This window comes from Mirounga angustirostris, unplaced genomic scaffold (assembly GCF_029215605.1).
Source record: "Mirounga angustirostris isolate CCGP_5_RB_7025 unplaced genomic scaffold, mMirAng1.0.hap1 SCAF_12, whole genome shotgun sequence".
Classification (NCBI taxonomy): domain Eukaryota; kingdom Metazoa; phylum Chordata; class Mammalia; order Carnivora; family Phocidae; genus Mirounga; species Mirounga angustirostris.
In genome coordinates, this window is record NW_026991720.1 from 78,535,694 (window position 1) to 78,556,426 (window position 20,733).

General features: G+C 34.9%; 1 protein-coding gene across 2 annotated transcripts in view; it reads left to right on the forward strand.

The window, feature by feature from the left end:
• The window catches only part of SEMA3A (semaphorin 3A), a 473,560-nt gene that overhangs the window by 407,508 nt on the left and 45,319 nt on the right, over positions 1-20,733 (forward strand). For both annotated transcript variants that reach the window (XM_045864793.3, XM_064575345.1), the window contains one exon: positions 19,116-19,258. In XM_045864793.3, the coding sequence (XP_045720749.1) occupies positions 19,116-19,258 (143 nt within the window). The remainder of the gene's footprint in view (positions 1-19,115; positions 19,259-20,733) is intronic.

Here is a 20,733-nt window from a genome sequence, read left to right on the forward strand (position 1 = left end):
TCATTATTTTATTTTAAGAATCAGGCCACATTCTTATACAATTTTTCTTTTCCCTAGACCCCAAGGGCCTAATCAGAGGCAACTCACAGGAAATGCCCCCTGTCAATGCCGTCCTTGAATGAGGGCTCGAATTATTACCATATCCCAGGAAATGGGCAGATATCAAAAAGGACATTTTCCCATTTCACTTATAAAATTGACTTTATTTCAAAGAGTAAAAAAAGTTTTGTGAGATCACATATTGAGAAATTTTTTGACAAAGTAAATTTTATGATTATATGAGAATTAGCTTTTTTTCTGAATAAAACTGTTACTGGAGGGCGCCTGGGTGGCTCAGTAGGTTAAGCGACTGCCTTTGGCTCAGGTCATGATCCTGGAGTCCCAGGATCGAGTCCCGCATCGGGCTCCCTGCTCGGCGGGGAGTCTACTTCTCCCTCTCCCACTCCCCATTTGTGTTCCCTCTCTCGCTGTGTCTTTCTCTGTCAAATAAATAAATAAAATCTTTAAAAAAAAAAAAAAACTGTTACTGGAATTCATAAATTCCAGTTTTGCCATCTGTAGATTCTGAAGTACTTTTCAGTGAAAACAAAAATAAGCAGAAATTGAGTTTACACCTAAATATTAAGATAATTTAATTGAAAAAACTTAAATTGGTATTATATATTTGTTTTTGTTTTTATATTGCTTAGTGGTTTTGTTTGTTTGTTTTGGACCAAAATTGCAATGTCAGTTTAACTTTGGATCATGTATAAAAATGTGTGTGAGAAAGTTATATGAAACCTTTAAGAAATGTCTCAGAACGTGGACAAAGATAAAAAGGTTTTCGGGCGCCTGGGTGGCTCAGATGGTTAAGCGTCTGCCTTCGGCTCAGGTCATGATCCCAGGGTCCTGGGATCGAGTCCCACATCGGGCTCCCGGCTCAGCGGGGAGCCTGCTTCTCCCTCTGACCCTCTCCCCTCTCATGCTGTTTCTCTCTCGCTCGCTCTCTAAAAAAAATAAATAAAATCTTTAAAAAAAAAAAAAAAAAAAAAAAGATAAAAAGGTTTTCAAGGCATTCAAGTCATATGGTGCCTATGGTATTGCTAATAACAATATTGGACAAAAAGGAAAACTAGAAACAAAAACATTTATGACTCTCCAAATACTCCAAATAAATGTGTGAAATCAATTCTAGTATTACAAGGATGATTCAATAATAGGAAATCTTTTAAATCATTACCTTAATATTTTTATTTTTTTAAGACTTTATTTATTTATTTGACAGAGAGAGAGAGCGAGAGCAGGAACACAAGCAGGAGGAGTGCGAGAGGGAGAAGCAGGCTTCCTGCGGAGCAGGGAGCCCGATGCGGGGCTCAATCCCAGGACCCTGGGATCATGAGCTGAGCTGAAGGCAGACGCTTAACGACTGAGCCACCCAGGCGCCCCTACCTTAATATTTTAAAAATAGAATATATGCTTTATCTTGTTTAATGTTGAAAAATAAGGTAAATCAAATGACTTTTTCTGATTAATTAAAATATGTTAGCTCGGAGTAAAAGAAAATGTTCTTAACATAATAAGAAAAAGTTGGATCCCAATTAAAGTTCTTAATGCACAGAAACACTATTAATTTAGGTAATAATGTTATAATTATTTTTTAATAATAAACTCCATTTTTTAGAGCAGTTTTAGTTAGGTTTGCAGCAAACTTAAGTGAGATTCCCATGTAACCCTACTTCCACACATGCATAGCTTCCCTCATTATCTACATCCCCCTACCAGAGTAATACTTTGTTACAGTTGGTAAACCTACACATTATAACCTATATGTCATTATCACCCAAAGTCCATAGTTTACATTAGGGTTCACTCTTCGTGTTATCCATTCTGTGGATTTGGAAAAGTGTATATAATGATGTGCATCCACCATTCTAGTGCCATACAGAGAAGTTTCACTAATTTAAAAATCCTCTGTGCTCAGCCTGTTTGTTCTCCCTACTCCCTAACTCCTGGCAAAGACTCCTCTTCTTACTGTCCCCATAGTTTTGTTCTTTCCAAAATGTCAAGTAGTTGGAAACACACAGTATGTAACATTTTTAGATTGGCTTCTTTTGCTTACTAATATGCATTTAAGTTTCCTCTATATCTTTTAATGGCTTTACAGCTCATTTCTTTATAACCTTGAATAATCTTACGTTGTCTGGATGCAAAATAGTTTATCCACTCACCTACTGAAGCACATCTTCGTGGCTACCAACTTTTGGCAATTCTGAATAAAACTGCTATAAACATCTATGTGGAGGATCTTGTGTGGATATAACTTTTCACTTCCTGTGGGTCAACCAAGGAGCGTGATTACTAGGCCATATGGTAACATTATGTTTAGTTTTGTAAAAACAACAATAACAACAACAAAAACCAAATGATCTTCCAAAGTGGCTGTACCATTTGGACTTCCCACCAGCATTGAATGGGAGAGTTCCTGTTGCTCCATATCGTCACCAGGATTTGACATTGTCAGCATTATGGATTTTGACCATTCCAATAGGTGTATACTGGTATCTTGTTTTAATTTGTAGTTTCCTAATGACGTGATGTGGAGCATCCCCGCAGGCACCCCAAAATGCATCTTAAAAGTATATAGTTTTTCTTATTTTAAATGTTACCAATGAGTGAGCTATGACTGTGGATTGGAGAAAGAGTTGAAAGGAGATACTGTTATGTTTTTCTTTCTTCTCAGAGAGATTTAAATCATACCTGTACTATATCTCTTTGGTGTGGTGATTTTTTTTTAGTTTCTTGCTTAAGCACTAAAACTTCTAAAAAATAAATCACCCACACATAAATGCACTTGTTTCATCTCATTTAATAAAGCAGAGTAAGCACACTGTCTAAAAAATTTGATGAACTTTCTGGCCAAGAGAAGAAAACGTGCTCTAATTTAGAATGAGGTGAGTCAGGAATTCCATTTCTTGAACCATTACCAATTTTCTCTTTAAGAGGAAGTTTTAGTGTGAAGTCATTATTCAGTAAGATCATATAAATTATTTGTAATCATGGAGCACTGACTTCTCTAAATAGAAAGTCCTGTTTTCTTTGGATGTAGAAAATGAAAGTTTGCAGCCTTGGTTTTCTTCATCTGAGTTTGAAATTTATTTTTATTTTGTAGTGTATGCAAAATATTGTAATTACTTTATGACCATGGACTTCATTGAAAACATGATTTTGTATTTAGAGAGCATATTCCATTTAATTTCATGTTGAAATCTCCTCAAATGAAAAAATACTAAAGGACAATTGTCCTTTTTTCCAAACCTTTTTAATTTTATAGAATTTTATTGGGAAAAAATTCTGTATTAAGTCCTTGCTGTCTTTAAATGTAATGAAAATTAATATCCAAATTATTACTTGCAAGAACATGTATATTGTGTGTGTGTGGTGGGTGTATGCATGTGTGTAGCCGTTATGAGGTAATAAAAAAAATACTGGAGATAGTTCTGTGAAATTCCATCTGATCTTCTCAAAATACAAATGATCTAATCTAATCATACAGTAGTTTATACTTAACATAATTCAAAGACATAATAAATGTAAATGTTCAAAGGACAGTTTATGATGATGGATGAGTGCATTCATGGTATGAATTTATTTGGGATCTAATACAAGGAAGCATCTATAAATATTGCAGCTTCCTGCAGTTAAGAGGGACTAAATAGTCAAAAATTATGGAAATGCCTAAAAACATTATAGTTTAGGTAACTAGATTAAATCTTAAAGACATCAAAATATTTCTAATTCATATTTAACATGATAAAACACAGACCTCTAAACCATTGTACATAGTGTACTTGTAAATAACAGGACATCATATGCAACTCCCAAAATCTGCAGTGGAAAAAGTCACTATAATATATAGTGAATAAGGTGCATGATTATATCATTCCCACATTGAAATATTGAACAATTGCTTCTCTTATAATCAATCAATCAAAAAGACCACATATTTACAAGTTAAGGGGGTGGAAACATAGATCATATTTTGATAGATAATTAAGAAATCATTAAATAATAATAAAAAATAGCATCTGGGTGGTTCAGTCAGTTGAACATCTGACTCTTGGTTGCGGCTTAGGTCATGATCTCAGGGTCATGAGATGGAGCCCTGAATCTGGCTCTGTGCTTAGGCTGGGGGGTGGGGATTCGGTAGGTGGGGTGGGGGCTGTGGTCTGCTTGAGATTCTCTCCCTCTCCCTTTGTCCCTCCCCCCACTCATACGCACATTCAAGGTGCTTTCTCTCTCTAAAATAAATCTTTCAAAATAAATAAGAAGAAAATAGTCATATGAACTCCTGATATATCCATTTAGTAAAATTAGATTAATATTTCAATCACTCCTTAAAAACTACATTGTACTAAGCATTATGTTCCTGTAATTTGAGAAATTCAGAAAGACAATTAATTGTAAGATATACATGATAGATAAATTAATCAGCAAAAAAGAAAAAAAACAAGCACAAAATATATTTTCCTAAAAACACATACACACACATAAAGTATTTATTACTAATTTACTTTCCAAATATAATTCTACAACATGTAGATAATCATATTATAAAAATGTTCCCGTTTGAATAGGTGAGGTTAAATACCATAATATTTAAGTAAAAAGAACATACAAGCTGTCCAGATATAGAAAACTAACCATACATTGAAGATTTTACTATACCAAATTTACATCTTACAAAAATCTGAGTTATGCTTGGAGCTCAAGCTCAGTTATATTTGAATTTCTTGATTTTGCTGCAGTGTGAGTTTAAGACTGAGCTGTAAAAATAAGTATTAATGTAAAAAAAAAGTAAACTATTTTATTCACCATCCATAACAATTATTTATTTATTTTTTTTTACTTTCTTAATTCTATTTTAATCCTTATATGTACCTAATCCTTACATGTACCTAAGCTAGGAAAAAAAATACTACTTTTTAAAAGCTTTCAGGAGGCAGAGAAGTATTTTTTCAATTATTTTTCTATGAAAAATTTCAAATACAAGAAATTGGAATAATTAACAGTATATAGTTCGGGTCGTTGTTCTCCACCTAGATTCTACAAATTTTCAATTTATAATTTATTACATATATATCTATCCATCCATTCCTCTTCATCCATCAACCACCTTTTTTTTTATGAATTCAAAGTAGATTACAGACATCAGAACACCTTTCTTATATGATTAACAGTGATATGTGTTCAATATTTGTTTATGGATATTTTCTATTCAGATAAAATTTACATACAATGAATTACACTAATCTTAAGTGTACTATTCAGTGACAATTTGACAAATGATAAATGTCTATAACCCAAATGCCTATCAAGGTATGGAACACTCCAGGAAGTTTTCTCATGTGCTTTCCCAGTGAGTCCCCCATACCCTTGCCCCCAGAGGAAACCACTGTGCTGAATTTTCCACAGTAGATTATTCTAGAATAAAATAGAATAGAAATTCCTATAAATTAATTTATACAGTATGTACTCTCTTATTGTAATGTTTTTTAAGTCCATCATGTCACTACATGTATCAGTAATTTGTTCTTTTTTATTTCTGAGTAGTATTTAATTGTATGGATATACCACACTGTGTTGTTTTCCTAGTGATAGGCACCTGGGCTTAATGAAGCTGCTATAAACATTCTTGTTCAAATTTTGCTGTGGACATACGCTTTCATTTCTCTCAATTAAATGAGAATGGAATGGCTAAATCATAGGGTAGGTATATATTTGTTGTTTTTTTTTTTTAAAGAAAAGCCATACCATTTACACTCCCACCAAAAACTGTATAAAGGAGGATGTTAAATAATTGATTGGTGTAAACAATTGGTGAAGTCACTCTTGGCATTATGTGAAAGAAACAATTGTAGGAAGGTGAGACTGATAACAAGAAACTCAAAAAACTATTTAAAGGGTGGAAAAAAATGAAGGACCTAAATTAAGACATGAAGGATAGAGATAGATATTAGAGAAGTTTAAGAGAGAGATAGAAATAAAACTTGATGATTGATAAAATGTCAATGAGGAGGAAGAAGTCAAGACTAATCCCAGGCTTCTGTGTTGAGTGACTCCAACAAATAAGGTAGCATTGAGGAAGATGAGATTCTAGGAGGAGCAAGTGTGGAAATGATGGAGATAGTTATTTTGAAGAACTAAATATTCAATGCTAGTAAAGCTCATCAAAAGTCAGCCAAAAATTGTCACACACAGAAGAATATCTATGAACTGGGGAGTCAAATTGATTAAGATAACCAAAACCAATTTTATGGCAAAGGGTAAGAGGCAGTAACCATTGAGTGGTATATTTTTTAGTATTTCTTTTTCTTTTTCATATTCTTTCATTTAACAGATAAAATAACATTTAATTATCTTATAATGGTTATACACAACTATATATTCTTTCTTAAACTTAATGTAATTAAAAACAACAATAATTTAACTATTGCAAAGGTGATGAGTATACTTCATGGTATAATTTAATTTGTTGACACAGAATACAAGGAAAAGACCTGTAAATATCACAGCACACCAAGTTTTGTGTGGCTATGAGTATAGCTATTCAAGTCCCAGCATTGAGAGTAAAACTTCCTTCTGAATCTTTTAAACCATATGTCTTTATCTAAGTCAGTATAGAGAATAATGTCACTGCTGCTCTTCTTAGTTTCTGACTCATTTTGATCTTTTTCATTATGGCTATCTGATGTGAAAAAAAGCAGCTCTTGATTTGCTCTTTGTTTCTGCCCTGCAGCTTCCACTCCTGTTTTTTTTAAAAAAGGTACTTGTTCTTTGTTGCCTTCAATGATGTGGTTTTTTTCTGGTGAATAGCACATGGCTAAACAGTGAAGCTAAGGTAACCAACCATGGGATAACAAAAGGACAATACAATAGCGTGTTGTTCTACCTACATGTGTCTTAACTCTGTTAGGTCATTTGGTCTTTATAACATCTCCATATTCTTACCTTAGGATGAGAACTTGAGACACAGATAAGTCAAATAATTTGCCCACAGTCACACATTAAGTAGCAGAACTGAGGTGAATACTGGACAGCCCCTTAACTACTGTACAGTTTGACTGCCATCCTCCATGTGAAGGCAGATTACCAACTGTAAGACAGTTATATAAATAGAATAGTGTTCAGTTGAAATCAAGTTAGCAAGTATCTTAAAGTGTAATATACTATCCTATGAGGGGATTTGAAGATGAATGACAAAATCCTGTCTAAAAAGAACTTAGTGAAGAAACATGGTGTATCACTATGAGGAATAATCTAGAGCAGGTGGGAAGGTGTAACTAACTGAAATTTAAACAAAATATTATGGAAACCCACCAGACAAATTTCTACTTGAAGAACTTAAAGTATTTTGAAACATGGTGTATCACTATGAGGAATAATCTAGAGCAGGTGGGAAGGTGTAACTAACTGAAATTTAAACAAAATATTATGGAAACCCACCAGACAAATTTCTACTTGAAGAACTTAAAGTATTTTTGGAAGGTATTGAAAAGGTGTTGAAAAATTGCATGATTCCTCATAGAGAATTCACATAAGTGAAGTCATTTAAGAATGAAAGTTCTGGAAATCCAGAGTAGTGAGATAGAAAGGTACAGGGGAAAATGCAGTGGGGGCTGATCCTAGAATTATATATGGGGGATAGGTAGCAAAGACCTGAATGCCTTATTTTGCGAGAGAGAGAGAGAGAGAGAGAATCCTAAGCAGGCTCCATCTCTGAGATCATGACCTGATCCAAAATCACCAGTAAGACACTTAGCTGACTAAGCCACCCAGGTCCCTCTATCTTGAATGCCTTTTAAAGGAGTCTAAATTTAACTGTTTAGCTAATGAACAACCATCAATAAAATGGAGCATATGAAGTGTCAATTGGGAAGAATGATTTGAAGCAGGAGGGTCTTTTAAGAAGACAGAGCAATACTTCAGGAGAGAGATGAGAGAGCTTAAATTAGGACAAAAGTAAGGGGAAAAAATACGGTCAAAAATGTATTAGGGATAGAATTGATCAGAAAAGCCGACCTAGTAGATACAGGAGATGAAACTGAAAAGTTAAGAATGGAAAAACATTTTCTCTTTGACTGCAGGATTGAATAAAGGAAACTAAAAGGTAATTAACTTTGTTTGACATATAGAGGGGGAGACACCTCGCTCTGCAGTGATGTTTGTGATCACCGCATGGGTTTCTTCGTCTAGGTCCAGTATCCCAAAGTCTTTCCACGTCCTCGTCATTAATTTAGTTTCAGTTAAGAAAACTTCTGGAGTTTTTTTGGTTATGACCACTTAGTTTAAATAGCCTTATTTTGTGGTGGTAAAGATCTGCAAGGTGTTCCACCAATTTTTTATTGATGTTAAATGCTGATCTCTTATGTTTAATAGTAAACAAAATAACCAAATAGTGTATATGCAGCTTAGAAACATATTGCAAAATACATAGGTGTAAATACTTGTGGTGACGTGATAAAGTAGGAAGAACTCAGCTCTTGTTCATGTCCTGGCCTTCCCAGGAACTAGTATGCACTTTGGGCATTTGCTGGGTCTTAATGTCAGTGTTTCTTTCTGGGACGGATGTGGATCAGAATAATGTATAAAAAGCATAAGGAAGGGCGCAGTAAATGGTACTAATATCTTCCTTTACCATCCATGCTCATCTTCCATTCTAATCACCCCTTCTCTCTACCCTCATGTGACTCATCTTGAACCATTCTTTGGGTTAAACTACCCCAAGGGCTGTTCATAGTTTCCCAGCCAGCTAAGCATCAAAAGTTTTTCCAGGCCTGTTCCTTGGCAGCTAGAGGTTTTTCTATTCCACAGCCAAAAATGATATATCCATTCTGCTTAGGTTGTTAGCAAAGAATGTGAGATGACCTTAGGGTGCATTCTCTGCATTCCCAATGTGCTGGAAGTTCCCATTCACAGTCTTTTCATTCTTTGGGGCTTTTTTTTTCCCCCTTTGTGTTGCAGCAAAGCTGAAAGGGGAAGAAACCAGTCACTATGACTGCCACCCGGGTGAGTTGGCTGTCATCTGGTGATGATTTTTCCCTATCAACAATTGCCCTGCTAGCTAGGTTGTAAGTATTTTGTAGCCTGAGGCTGTGACATTGGAACTATTTTTTAAATTGTAAAAATACAGTTTTAAAATTTACATGATTTACAATTTGCCTTTGTTCTTCTCAGTGCTCTTTAATAGGCATATAGCTTCTTTATCAGCTGGCTTCTGATTCAACTTGCTTTCATTAGCAATCTAAGTTTCTATTACCATTAACATTTAAACATGTATTTATAGAGGATATTTCATAAAGTTTTATAAATGGTGTTATAAAATAATAGCAGCTAGCAACTTTGAAAGCCTATGATACGCTGACATAGATAAGTAGGTAGGTAAAAAGAAATAGAACATCGATCAATCTATCGATAGACAAACGTACAGATGTAGATGTAGATATATTCTCTAATGTAATTCTCCCAGCACCCCTCAGAGATAGGTGCTTTTTGACATATAAGGAAACTGAGGCTAGTTGACATTAATTTTTGGAAGTTAGATATCTAGTGGTTATGAGAAGCTAGATTTCTACCCAGTTTTATTTGAGTCCTATCATAGAATAATATTTTTTAATATTTTATTTATTTGAGAGTGTATGAGCATGCGCGTGCGTGCATGCGAGCCTGTGCATGAGCTGGGGGAAGGGGCAAAGGGAGAGAGAGAATCTCAAGCAGACTCCATGCTGAGCGCAGAGCCCCTGTGGGGCTTGATTTCATGACCCTGAGATCATGACCTGAGCTGAAATCAATAGTCCATTGCTTAACAGACTAAGCCACCCAGGCGTCCCCAGATAGTTTTTATATATGCAGTGAAGGGAGAATTTGTTTCTTTTTATATTGGTAATTGAATGTATGTTTAGCAAGGATTTTCCTTCATGAATGGTCAGAATGTCAATGGAGCTGCCTTTCAAATATGAAGAAAATAAAAGTATGTATGTATATTTTGTAAACTATATCAATTTTTAAACCTTCCTTTTCCTCTCATAGATGATGTCACAGTTGATTCGGAGAGGAAGGGGAGTAATTTGGGTTGTTTTCCTGCAGTGGGTTTATGCTCCTATTCTGCTCTGAAACTTTCTATCATACTTAACAAGAGGCCTGACTATTTCATGGTGTGAAACTAGTCCTTGTGGCACCTGCATAAGAGAGTTTATAATCATTTATTCCATCCTCCATCCATATGAACTATGTATAATTTATGTCCTAAAAAGCCAATATATGTTCTAACTTAGACACCCCAAAATCTCAATTAATCATCCTGTTAATTCATTTTCAAAAAAACCCATACATTTCTACAATTTTAGTTGTGTGTTCTTATTCTCTGGTGGCTTTTTGGTGGGAAGGATAGGTCCAGCCAAAGGCTGGTCAAAATGTTTCTGTACCAAAGATTTAGATTGATTCTAATGCTGAGAGCAGCAAAATGTGTTCATTATTTAAATAAGCTCAAGCTGCCAAATGAATCATAAAGGCAGCTGGGCATCCTGTGCCAAGGTGTCATTTTCATTAAATGTGAGATTGCACCTGAAGGACAGTTTAATTTGCAGGTGCTAAAAATATTTCAACAGAGTGATACTGTTACAAGTGGCAGGTGGTGCCCAAACGTGAATTTTGCAAGAAATGCCATCTGTGGGATGAGGTGTGGAAGAATGTCAAGGGGGTGGTAAAGGAGATAAAGGGGGGAAAGAAAAGAGAGGTGTATTTACCTAGCGTTTACTGCTATTATCATGACTAAAGATTCCGTGCTTCACATGATAGCATTGGCCCAAGATGATTACATATGATTATTTGTTCAGCTTCTATCCTGTGCTCAGGGCATTGCAGAAGTACCACAGTACCTGTAAAGACGGTTTCTTCCCCAAAGGCATACCACTTAAACTACCCAGATGAGAGAATCCTTTCTAACTCTCTTTACCTTCCATAGTGTTTACATTGCAGTTTCGTGCTGGCAAGATTAATGCACTTTAATCCTGCTTAAATGGATTTTGCCACTTTCTTTTGATGTTCAGCTTTTAGTAGACATCCACATCGATTCCCTGCTTCATACTGTAAGAAATATTTTCAATTGTACAAGCTGAAATATTTTGTTAAATCGTTGTCTCTTGGGGTTTTGTGAACTTTGCAGAGTAGAGAACATTGAAATGTGGAAAGCTGTCTAGGGACATTGTAATTGTTTACATTATTAAAAGATCTGTATATGTGTGTCTGTTAGTTCAGTGGACTTGGCCACATTGAAATCAGGAACTTGTACCTAGAGACTAGAAATAGACATTCTCTACTTTAATGGGATACAGAACACAAACTTCAAAAGCAAAAGAAACTAGTGGGTTTGAGTTTTTCATTTCTGCCTGCCATTTGATGATAGTAACTAGAAGTAGAAAAGCTTCCTTTGTGAATACCATGAACTTTCTCTGGTTCTCAAGGAGAACTAATAAAGTAGGTCAGTATGAATGAATTTGGGTAAAAGTTTTCCATGGGGAGCTTTTGATGACAAGGCAAGTTATTGAATTGCTTGTAGCTTTTCAGGACAGTGGTAATCTATGACCTCCTACATATACATTTTTTTTAGCTTCATAAAATGGAGAGACATATTTTCTGTTATTTTAACCTTTTTGGTAGAATCTAATTTTGAAAAATTGCAAACATCATTAATTTTTCTGTGCTAACACAAAAGGATGTGATCACAAACAGAAAAGTTTCTCCCATGTTAAAAGAACATTCTGAAATTTCAGGAGAACATTTTGAAAACCTGCGATTGTGTAATAACTCTTAGAAATAGTTACAATTTAAAGAAGCATGTCTGAGCATTTCTTTAACTGGGAACCTACACATTGTTGGGTTGGGGCTACGATGAATTCTGTTCTTCCCAAGAGCTTTAACAAACTGTCAAAAAGGAAGAAAATATGACTCTTTCTTCTAAAACACACACATACACTTACATAGTTTAGGAAATTCATTTATTAATCTATTCACTCATTTAGGAACCATGTTCTATTTCAGAAATTATGCTTAGCCTGGAAGAAATAATTAGGAAAAAATAGGGAGATCAGCTTACAAGAAGAGAGAGGAAAGAAAACAAGTGATTAAAGTAGAGTTTTCTGGATTCTAATTGAGGAATATGCACCAGGTGCCAGGGAATGGTTTGTATGTTAAAAGGCGATAGTACAAGATGGTTTGGAAAAGGTGAGGCCAGAGGCAGGGAAAACAGAATGAATGTGACTGCCAGGAGAGAAGAGATAAGAGCCTACATTTGCGTAGTTGTAGTGAGACAGATTCAGAATGCTTAGGGAAATACTTTGTTATATATAGAAGCTGAAAGCAAGGGAGGGAGAGATACAGGACAAATGCCTGTCATAACAAATATGAAAAGGAAGATAATAGAAAAAGAATTAAATGTTATAAAAGAGATAAAAAGCAAACTTTCATGTTATGTGAACTAAATGCCTATGAAGATAGACTGAGGGAGCACTGGGTGTTACACGCAAACAATGAATCATGGAACACTACATCAAAAACTAATGATGTAATGTATGGTGATTAATATAACATAATAATAAAAAATAAATAAATAGAAAAAAAAGATAGTAGACTGGGTGTTTTCTTGAATGATAAGCAGAGTCACTAAGGTATGAAAGAAGGGAAATGGTGGTCAGTTCTGCTAGAAATATAAGTCAAAGTTAGTTTGTGGATACCACTGATTGCCCTTAGTTTCTTTTTCATATTAGAGACACTGCAAATAGTGTAATTGACAAAGATTTCCCATTTTCCTCTTATTCTAGAAAGCTTGGAGCCAAAACTATGGCCCATCTCAAATATGTGTGTTGATGAATGTAACATCTACATGTTGTTACTGGCTCATAGTAACATTGGCCTTACTGTCCTTTCTGCTTGCCACATCTTAGTTTATGCTACTTTGTCATATCCCATGACACCTAAAATCTGTTCTGGAAATTATGTGGTATAAAAGCATTAGTACTTTTTTTTTTCTGTAGCACTGTATGGATGGCTTAGAAGAAATAGATAATACATGTAGAAGACCAATTAGGTGATTCCAAAAATATAACTGTAAAGTAAAAAAACATGAATCGTACAAGCAACATTAAGACTATAAAACAGGGAAAGAAATGACAGTAATAGCAGGAATAAGTTTGATAATAAATTGGGAGGGTAAAACAGAAGTCCTGCAGGAAATGGAAGCAATTTAAGATAAAATAATATTTTATATGTAGGTGTTGATGTTGACATTAGCCAAAATGGAAAGGTAGGAGCAGAAGCAGTTCTAAAAGAAAAGTGGCTAAGTTCCTTGCTAGTTGTGGTGAATTAAAATTGCAGTGAGGTACTTATATAGAAAATTTGAGCCAGAAGTTTAAAATGCGGACTTGGATCTGGAGGAAAATAAAGGCTGATACAGTTTGAAGATACCTGAAGCTCTAAAAGTAAATCAATTCCCAAAGAAAAAATTCTAAAAATATAACAAAATTAAGAATGTTGAAATAATGGAAGAAACACTAGGAGATGACTTCATTTATAGGAGTGGGGGGAAAGGAAGGGTGCCCAAAAAGACAGGAATTTAGGAAGCATCTATATTTGGGGATTTAGGAAAAAGGTAAGGGAAGTCATAAAGGAGATAGTGAAGGCTAGATAATGAACAATTAGGGTTCAAAGTCATAGAAACCACATACCAGAGAAACAATGAAAACTTTAGGAAGAGCATGAAGAGTCTGTTGTGCCAATGGCTGAAGACAACCAAAAGAGGATGAGCGTCCAATTCTGTTTGTTGATTTGATGGTTTCTGTTGATTATCAGTAGAACACTCTCAGTAGTGAAATGCCAAAAGCCAGATAGTAAAGAGTTGAGAAGTGATTGGTAAAGAGGGCAGGGAGTATGAGACTCTCTCAAGTCCTAGGGCTTGGTGGGTGCAAGAAAAACAATAGATGCTACAGCACAGAGTGTCAATGGAAGTTTTTTGTTTTCTTTTGTTAGGGTAAAAAAATTTTAAAAATAAATATTTGACACAGAACCACTAAAAAGGGAAAGACTGAGAATCCAAAGAAGAATTGACTTCTTCCTTTCATCTTGCAACTCCCCGCTGCTAGATTTCTTCTTGTTTTCATCACTTTTCTCGTTGCATTAGATTCTGGCTTCTTTTCTCTTTGTACTCTATAGCCTACTGTCAATTTAAAATAACTTCAACTCCAGTCCCCATTTCTTCCCTGAACTTTTGTATTCCTTGGTCTGTGGGACAAATTCACAAGCATCTCACTTTAAAAGATGCCTGAAACTCAGCTCATCTTCCTTCCCCACTCTCATATCTATCCTTTCTCAGGTGTTCCTATCACAGTAAATGATTCCTATCCAACCAACTTTTAAATCAGACATTTCTTTAATATTTCCATGATTTTTCTCACTACTCCCTCCATTCAACATCTCCTCAATGAACGCAATCCATCGATTCTGCTTTCACATAATCCTTCTCTGTCATACCGGTCCAAATCACCATCACTTCTCACCAGCCTCCAGAGTGATCTTCATGCCTTCTTTCTTGCCTCGCTATATATTTTTTTTCTATAGCAGTCACAGTGATCTTAAAATAGGAATCTGATAATGTTACTACTAAGCTTAAAATACTTCAGTGGTTTCCCTCATAGCCATTAGGACAATATGCTCCTGAACGACACTTCCTTCTTATTCTGACCTCTGCTTAACTTTCTGTCATCTTCTTTGACCACCTGTCTCTTCACTGACTACTCTCTGTGTGCACAAATTGTGGATTCTCCGACCTTGCAACGTGGGACTCTTGGTTATTCTTCAGGTCTCGGGTTACAGGTCATATCTTCTGAGAAGAACTTTTCCTAATTGCTTTAAGGCAACATAAATTTTCCTTTCTATTTCCAACTGCATTTTTTTCCAAACTCTTTTGTTCTTTTTGTGCATTTTAATAATCACTTTAATTGTTGGTATTCCCTTACAGACAGAAAACATTGCATCATAATATCACCTAATGTACCACAATCCAGAGCATAGAGTAAGCATCCAGGAAAGATTTGATGAATGAAAATATAGATGGTGCACGATTGCATGAAGAATAGAGATTGTTATTGGAGCAATATTCTGTGCTGCAATTCTTTTGGATTGAAAGCAAATAGAGAGAGGTTTTAGACTTAGAAATGAGGAGAGATCATTTTTCCACAGAAAGAAAGAAAAGAAAAGTTGGGGATCGGGGTGAAGAAAGGAAAAAGAGAGAGTTCTCATTAAATGGTTTTGGTTCTATCTGTATAGCAAGTAAGTCCATCTTTGGAGAGTAAAGAGAGAGATGGTGCATTAGTTGATTTGAAGACAATCAGAATGATTTTAAAGAGTTGCTTTTAATAAATCTGTAGTAAGCCACTAAAAGTAAATAAAATAATTCCTTAGCAACACTAGGATTCTTGTTTAGGATAAATAGCCTGAGTTAATAAATAGCACATCCATTTACCATGATTATATGATTTTCATCATCCTTGCTTAGATATAGGAACACAGGGGGAAAAGTTCTGGGGTTTTGTAAGGCAGGTGCAGTAGAGGTTCAGGAGGCCAAAAGGTTTGAGGATAACAGAGAAGGCAATTAGAATGATTGATTAGAAGTTTTGGATTGGATAAGAATTCACCAGGGAGGAGAGGAATAGACTGAGAGATTAGGAGGAAGGGTAAGAGGACAAAATGTACTAAGGAAGGGGAAGGTGAAATTTGAGGGATTGAAGAGGTAGAAAATGTATAGTGAGAAGAATTTTTGACCCTAGAGAAGATTTTCTAAATTTGAAATAGTAGAATGAATCCTTTTTTTGAAAGAGATTAACTAGAGACCTATTTTATTTTGAAATAGGAATGAATGTTTTTCCAAGTAGAGAACAAATCCTAAAGTTCTTAAGACAAATTTCAGTAGATTAACATTGTTTTTCTTTGATATTCTTTTTTTATTATAATAAATTTACCTTTTTTTCTATGTACAATTTATGTTTTGGCTGTTTTTGAAGCTTTGTCAGACTTAATTCACCTACGAAGTCCTCCATGCCTACAGTATCAGATACTGAAGGAGAGACTATGATTGCAGGCCCTTTCAACAATGAATGTGCTTGATAACTTGATCGAATTATTTCCCGCTAGAGTCCACACTTGTGAAATGATAATTTTCTTCACATATTTTAGAGAGGGAAACATGATGTTTGATAATTCTGTCATGCCCAGACACCAGGCTAAGAGAGTATCTGTACATGACAAATATTGTTTGCTTTCTTGTCATTTTTGTGCTTCTAATATGAATTTTGCTAGATTATAACTTTCTGAGAACAAGGACTATATATTATTCATTTTCTTTTCTACAGTGTCTTATGTGTATTTGTGAGCAAATAAAATAGCTGGATTTAATTACTTGAAAGTCTTTTAAGTTATGCAAGTATTAGGTGAACAGCTGCACTAATTTGGGAGGTAATATTAGACAAACTTCTCCTTCATTGCTCTAGTATTAAGGAGGAAGAATGTATGATTTTTTATTCTAATTCCATAGCTGAAGTATAATGAGATCTCCAAATTTAGCGTGGGATTAAGCCTTCCTTTCATTATTATAATAATGACATAATATAATACATTTGTTAACATTTTACAAAGTTGTTTCACATGCATTATTTAAGTTTAAAATATTTGTTTTGATCTGAACTATTTATGACAGACAAAATGAATAGAATCCAATTTGAAAAAACTCAATTTGAAATACACCCAGTGGGAAAATTAGTCATCTCAGATCTGAGAGGTAAAAGCCTTGCCAAAAGGTCACAAAAGTTGCAAGTGACTGAACTGAATTCTTTGACGTGTAATGGTTTGTGTTATATATGTGCACACACAAACACACACACAACACTGCGTTTCTAGGAGCCTAATTTCGTCAGTAGGGTATGAATTCTTTTATTTGTAACATACCAGTTCCTACCATGTCACATTATTCTGCTCATCATTCCTCGTAAGACACAAGCACATATATGCAAACATATTTATGTATATGAACAAGTAGAAATTTATGAAGAAAAACAAGATTTGCAACATTATTCAGATTAAAGTAGTGTATTATTTTATGTATCTTATAAAAGTTCTGGTGCTAAGTGAGTCCAGCTTTTAAGTTATTTCCCCACTCTATGCCACTGGCACACTGAACTTTAAATATGAATAGGTAATAAATCGTGGACTTTACATTACTTACAGAGTCTGTATAATTTGCCCGAGTAGGATAGTGGAGTGCAGCCCGAAGGGCATGGTCCCAGAACAAATGTTAAAAGAAAGTTACAAGCATAGAACACATGATAACGATGATTATACACAGGTGTAAAGATTAGGACTAAATAACATGGATAAAGCTAGTTTCGGGGTTCTGACCCCTTCCCTGGTATCTCAGGTATGGAAATGACCTATGTGTGCATATTTCGTTTCTAACTTAATAACATAATACACCATGGGAGTAAAGGTAGATTATTGTAAGAATTTAAATACCTGCAATGTCCTAAGTGCTTTCAGCGAGATGAACTCAGCTTCTGAGTATATTACATCTTAAAGCCAATGAAGCTGTCACATACTTTTATATGTTTGTATGAATCACAACCACATCAACCCAGGTATTTACAAAGTTTTGTTTTTTAAATGAGGCTCTGAACATTGCTAATATACCTTCTGCATAATCTAGCCAATCTTGTGAGTTTTTTTTTTTTCTTTCTTTTTTCTCTCTTTCCCTCCTTGCACAGATATTCTCTGAAAGACCACTGTGTTTTGACCTTTAGGATCATAACAACAAACAAAACGTGCCAAGTCCTTGTTCTCTTGGAATTTATATTCCATTGGGGTGGGGAGAGAGACAGACAATAAACAAGATTAGAGAGAAAGAACGATCAAGAAATCACAGGTGTTTAATAAAGTTAGGAAGAAAAATAATGCATGAAAATTAATAACCAAAAATAAGGATTTCAGTGCTTTAAATAGGGTAGTTAATAAAGATCGGTCTGAAAATGCAATATTTAAACAAAGACATGAGAAAAAGTAGGAATCCAGTCATTATAATATATGAGGGCAGAGAATTACACAGGGAGGAATATCTGAGGCAGGACTGAGAGTACTTGACTTGTTTGAAAACCAGGAAGGAAGTGGTATGGCTGGCTAGGAGTAAGTTAGGTAAGGAAGGGTAGGTAGAAAAAAAGGCTTATGAGGTAGCAGGCACTAGATCATAAATGGGGTCTGGTCACAGGAAAGATTTTCTATTTTCTGTTTATTGTGGGTGATTTGGAAAGATGTAGGAGGGTTTAGAGAGGGAAGTGACATATTGGAGGTTCACTTCTGACTGTTGTGCAAAGTAATAGAGCAGGATTGGTGCGATAGAAACAAGGAGACTGCTAGGAGTCTGGGAAAGACCGGTCATAGAAAAGGTGAAGGATGTGCCTGCCTATGGGTAGAATGTGGGTTCTGAGAGACGGGAAGGACGGAAGGGTGGCTCCAGATTACCAAGGCACCTGAGTACCTAGTAAATAATGTTGCCATTTACTGAAATGGAGAGGACTTGGTTTTTGTTATTGTTTTATGTGGATCTCTCTTCCCTCCCATCCAGTCTTTGCTGGAAACTAGAACAGACCAATTTGTACTTTGATTTAAACTATTTTATGCTTAGAAGGAAGAATGGCAATGATGATGGCAATAAGCAATATTTGATAGCACTTTCAGTTTGCACAATATTTTAATATCCAGTCATGCATTTTCACTGTGTGGTCTCACTGAGGATTTCTGCACCTACTCCTAACTTTCCAAAAAAGAATTAAAGATTTTTTTTTTTTTTTGCAACATAAGGTGATTTGTAACATACTTTAAAATACGTAAAGAACAGTTCACATGTACGGAAAACTGTGAACTAAGGAAAGATTAGTTCTTGAAATATGTCAAAAGGAAGTGAAGAGAAAGTGAAACTGGACTGTAATGAATGGAATTATTTATCTAACTGTGAATTAATATATATGCTATAATTTGTCTCTCAGATCCAAGGTTCATTAGTGCCCACCTCATCCCAGAAAGTGACAACCCTGAAGATGACAAAGTATATTTTTTCTTCCGTGAAAATGCGATAGATGGAGAACACACTGGAAAAGCCACCCATGCTAGAATAGGTCAGATATGCAAGGTGAGGTAAAGAAAAGAACAATTGAGGATGATTTCAATGTCTAATCATGGTTTTATTTCTTTTTTTTCTACCTGAGTGCAAGTACAATGAAAAATGTGGCTCGGAATCTTGACTGATCACTATCAGTATTTAAATGGTAAAGAATGATTGTAAACATAGTTGCTCATGAGTGACTCTTCACGGGCAAACGTGTAGGTAGAGGCTGTGACACATTATTTCATATTTACATTAAACGAGCTTTGAAATTTTGAAGAAATACAATTTTTTTTCATGTTATGTAGGCGAAGCATACTTTTTTGTATTCTCTGATGTAGCATAGTTTCCTACGATGTTTAACCTTTGAATGGACGTTTGTTGTTGAATAGCTAAAGCATTAATGTAAGAGAGAAAAGCATTAAAGCTTGATTTTATAAATTGATTATAGCATCCTATATACATAGATACAGACACACAGATAAAATTGTGAAGTTCTGAACTTTCAGGTAATTCATTTACTGTGTGACCCTAAATTGGATATGATATAAATTATAATGTCAGATATATAGAATAAAAATTGCTCAATACATGTTTATGGATTAATTAGTATCAGTGTGAAGATTTGATAACAGTCCCATTCTTTCCTGCTACACTGTGCAGTGCAGGATATATGCACAGTATGAAAAAAGCCAACTGCTATTATATTCAAGCACCTTTCATCTCAAGAAAATCACCAAGCCAGAACCGATAATTGCCTAAAGTGGAATTTTCTTTTTTCAAGAAAATAGGAAATTTTTGAAAATCTCTATTGGGGGGGTTGGTTGGCATCTTTCCTTCCGTAGTCATGATCTAATTATTTATCTCTAGTATATTAAGTTACTGGAAAATTAAAAGTTTTAGTCATCTGGGAACATATAAAAATATGTGAAATATATGACGATCTGTTCTCCAAAAAAATATAAATCATATTTAAAAGCACTATTTACGGGGCACCTGGATGGCTCAGTTGGTTAAAAGACTGCCTTCGGCTCAGGTCATGATCCAGGAGTCCCGGGATCGAGTCCCGCATCGGGCTCCCTGCTCAGCGGGGGGTCTGCTTCTCCCTCTGACCCTCTTCCCTCTCGTGCTCTCTGTCTCTCATTCTCTCTCTCTCAAATAAATAAATAAAATCTTTTTTAAAAAAAGCACTATTTACGAGAGTTAAAAAATACTTTATAGTATATAGAATTATATAAACAAAATAGTTTTTGAAGGAATACTCATCTTCCTTCAAGCATATGTACATATTATTTTAAAAGACTTTAAGTTACCAGTAAATACATACTATCATAATAGAATTTATTGCTACATTAAGTAAAAATTTTGTTTCATTATCAGGGAGGAGGTAAATGAATTTCCTATATTAAGGTTTATGCAAATACTTTTTTAGTGTGCTGTTTGTAAAGTCAAAATTTTTTCAGTTTAACTTATAAAATTTTCGGTGCTGATATGCTTTTGTT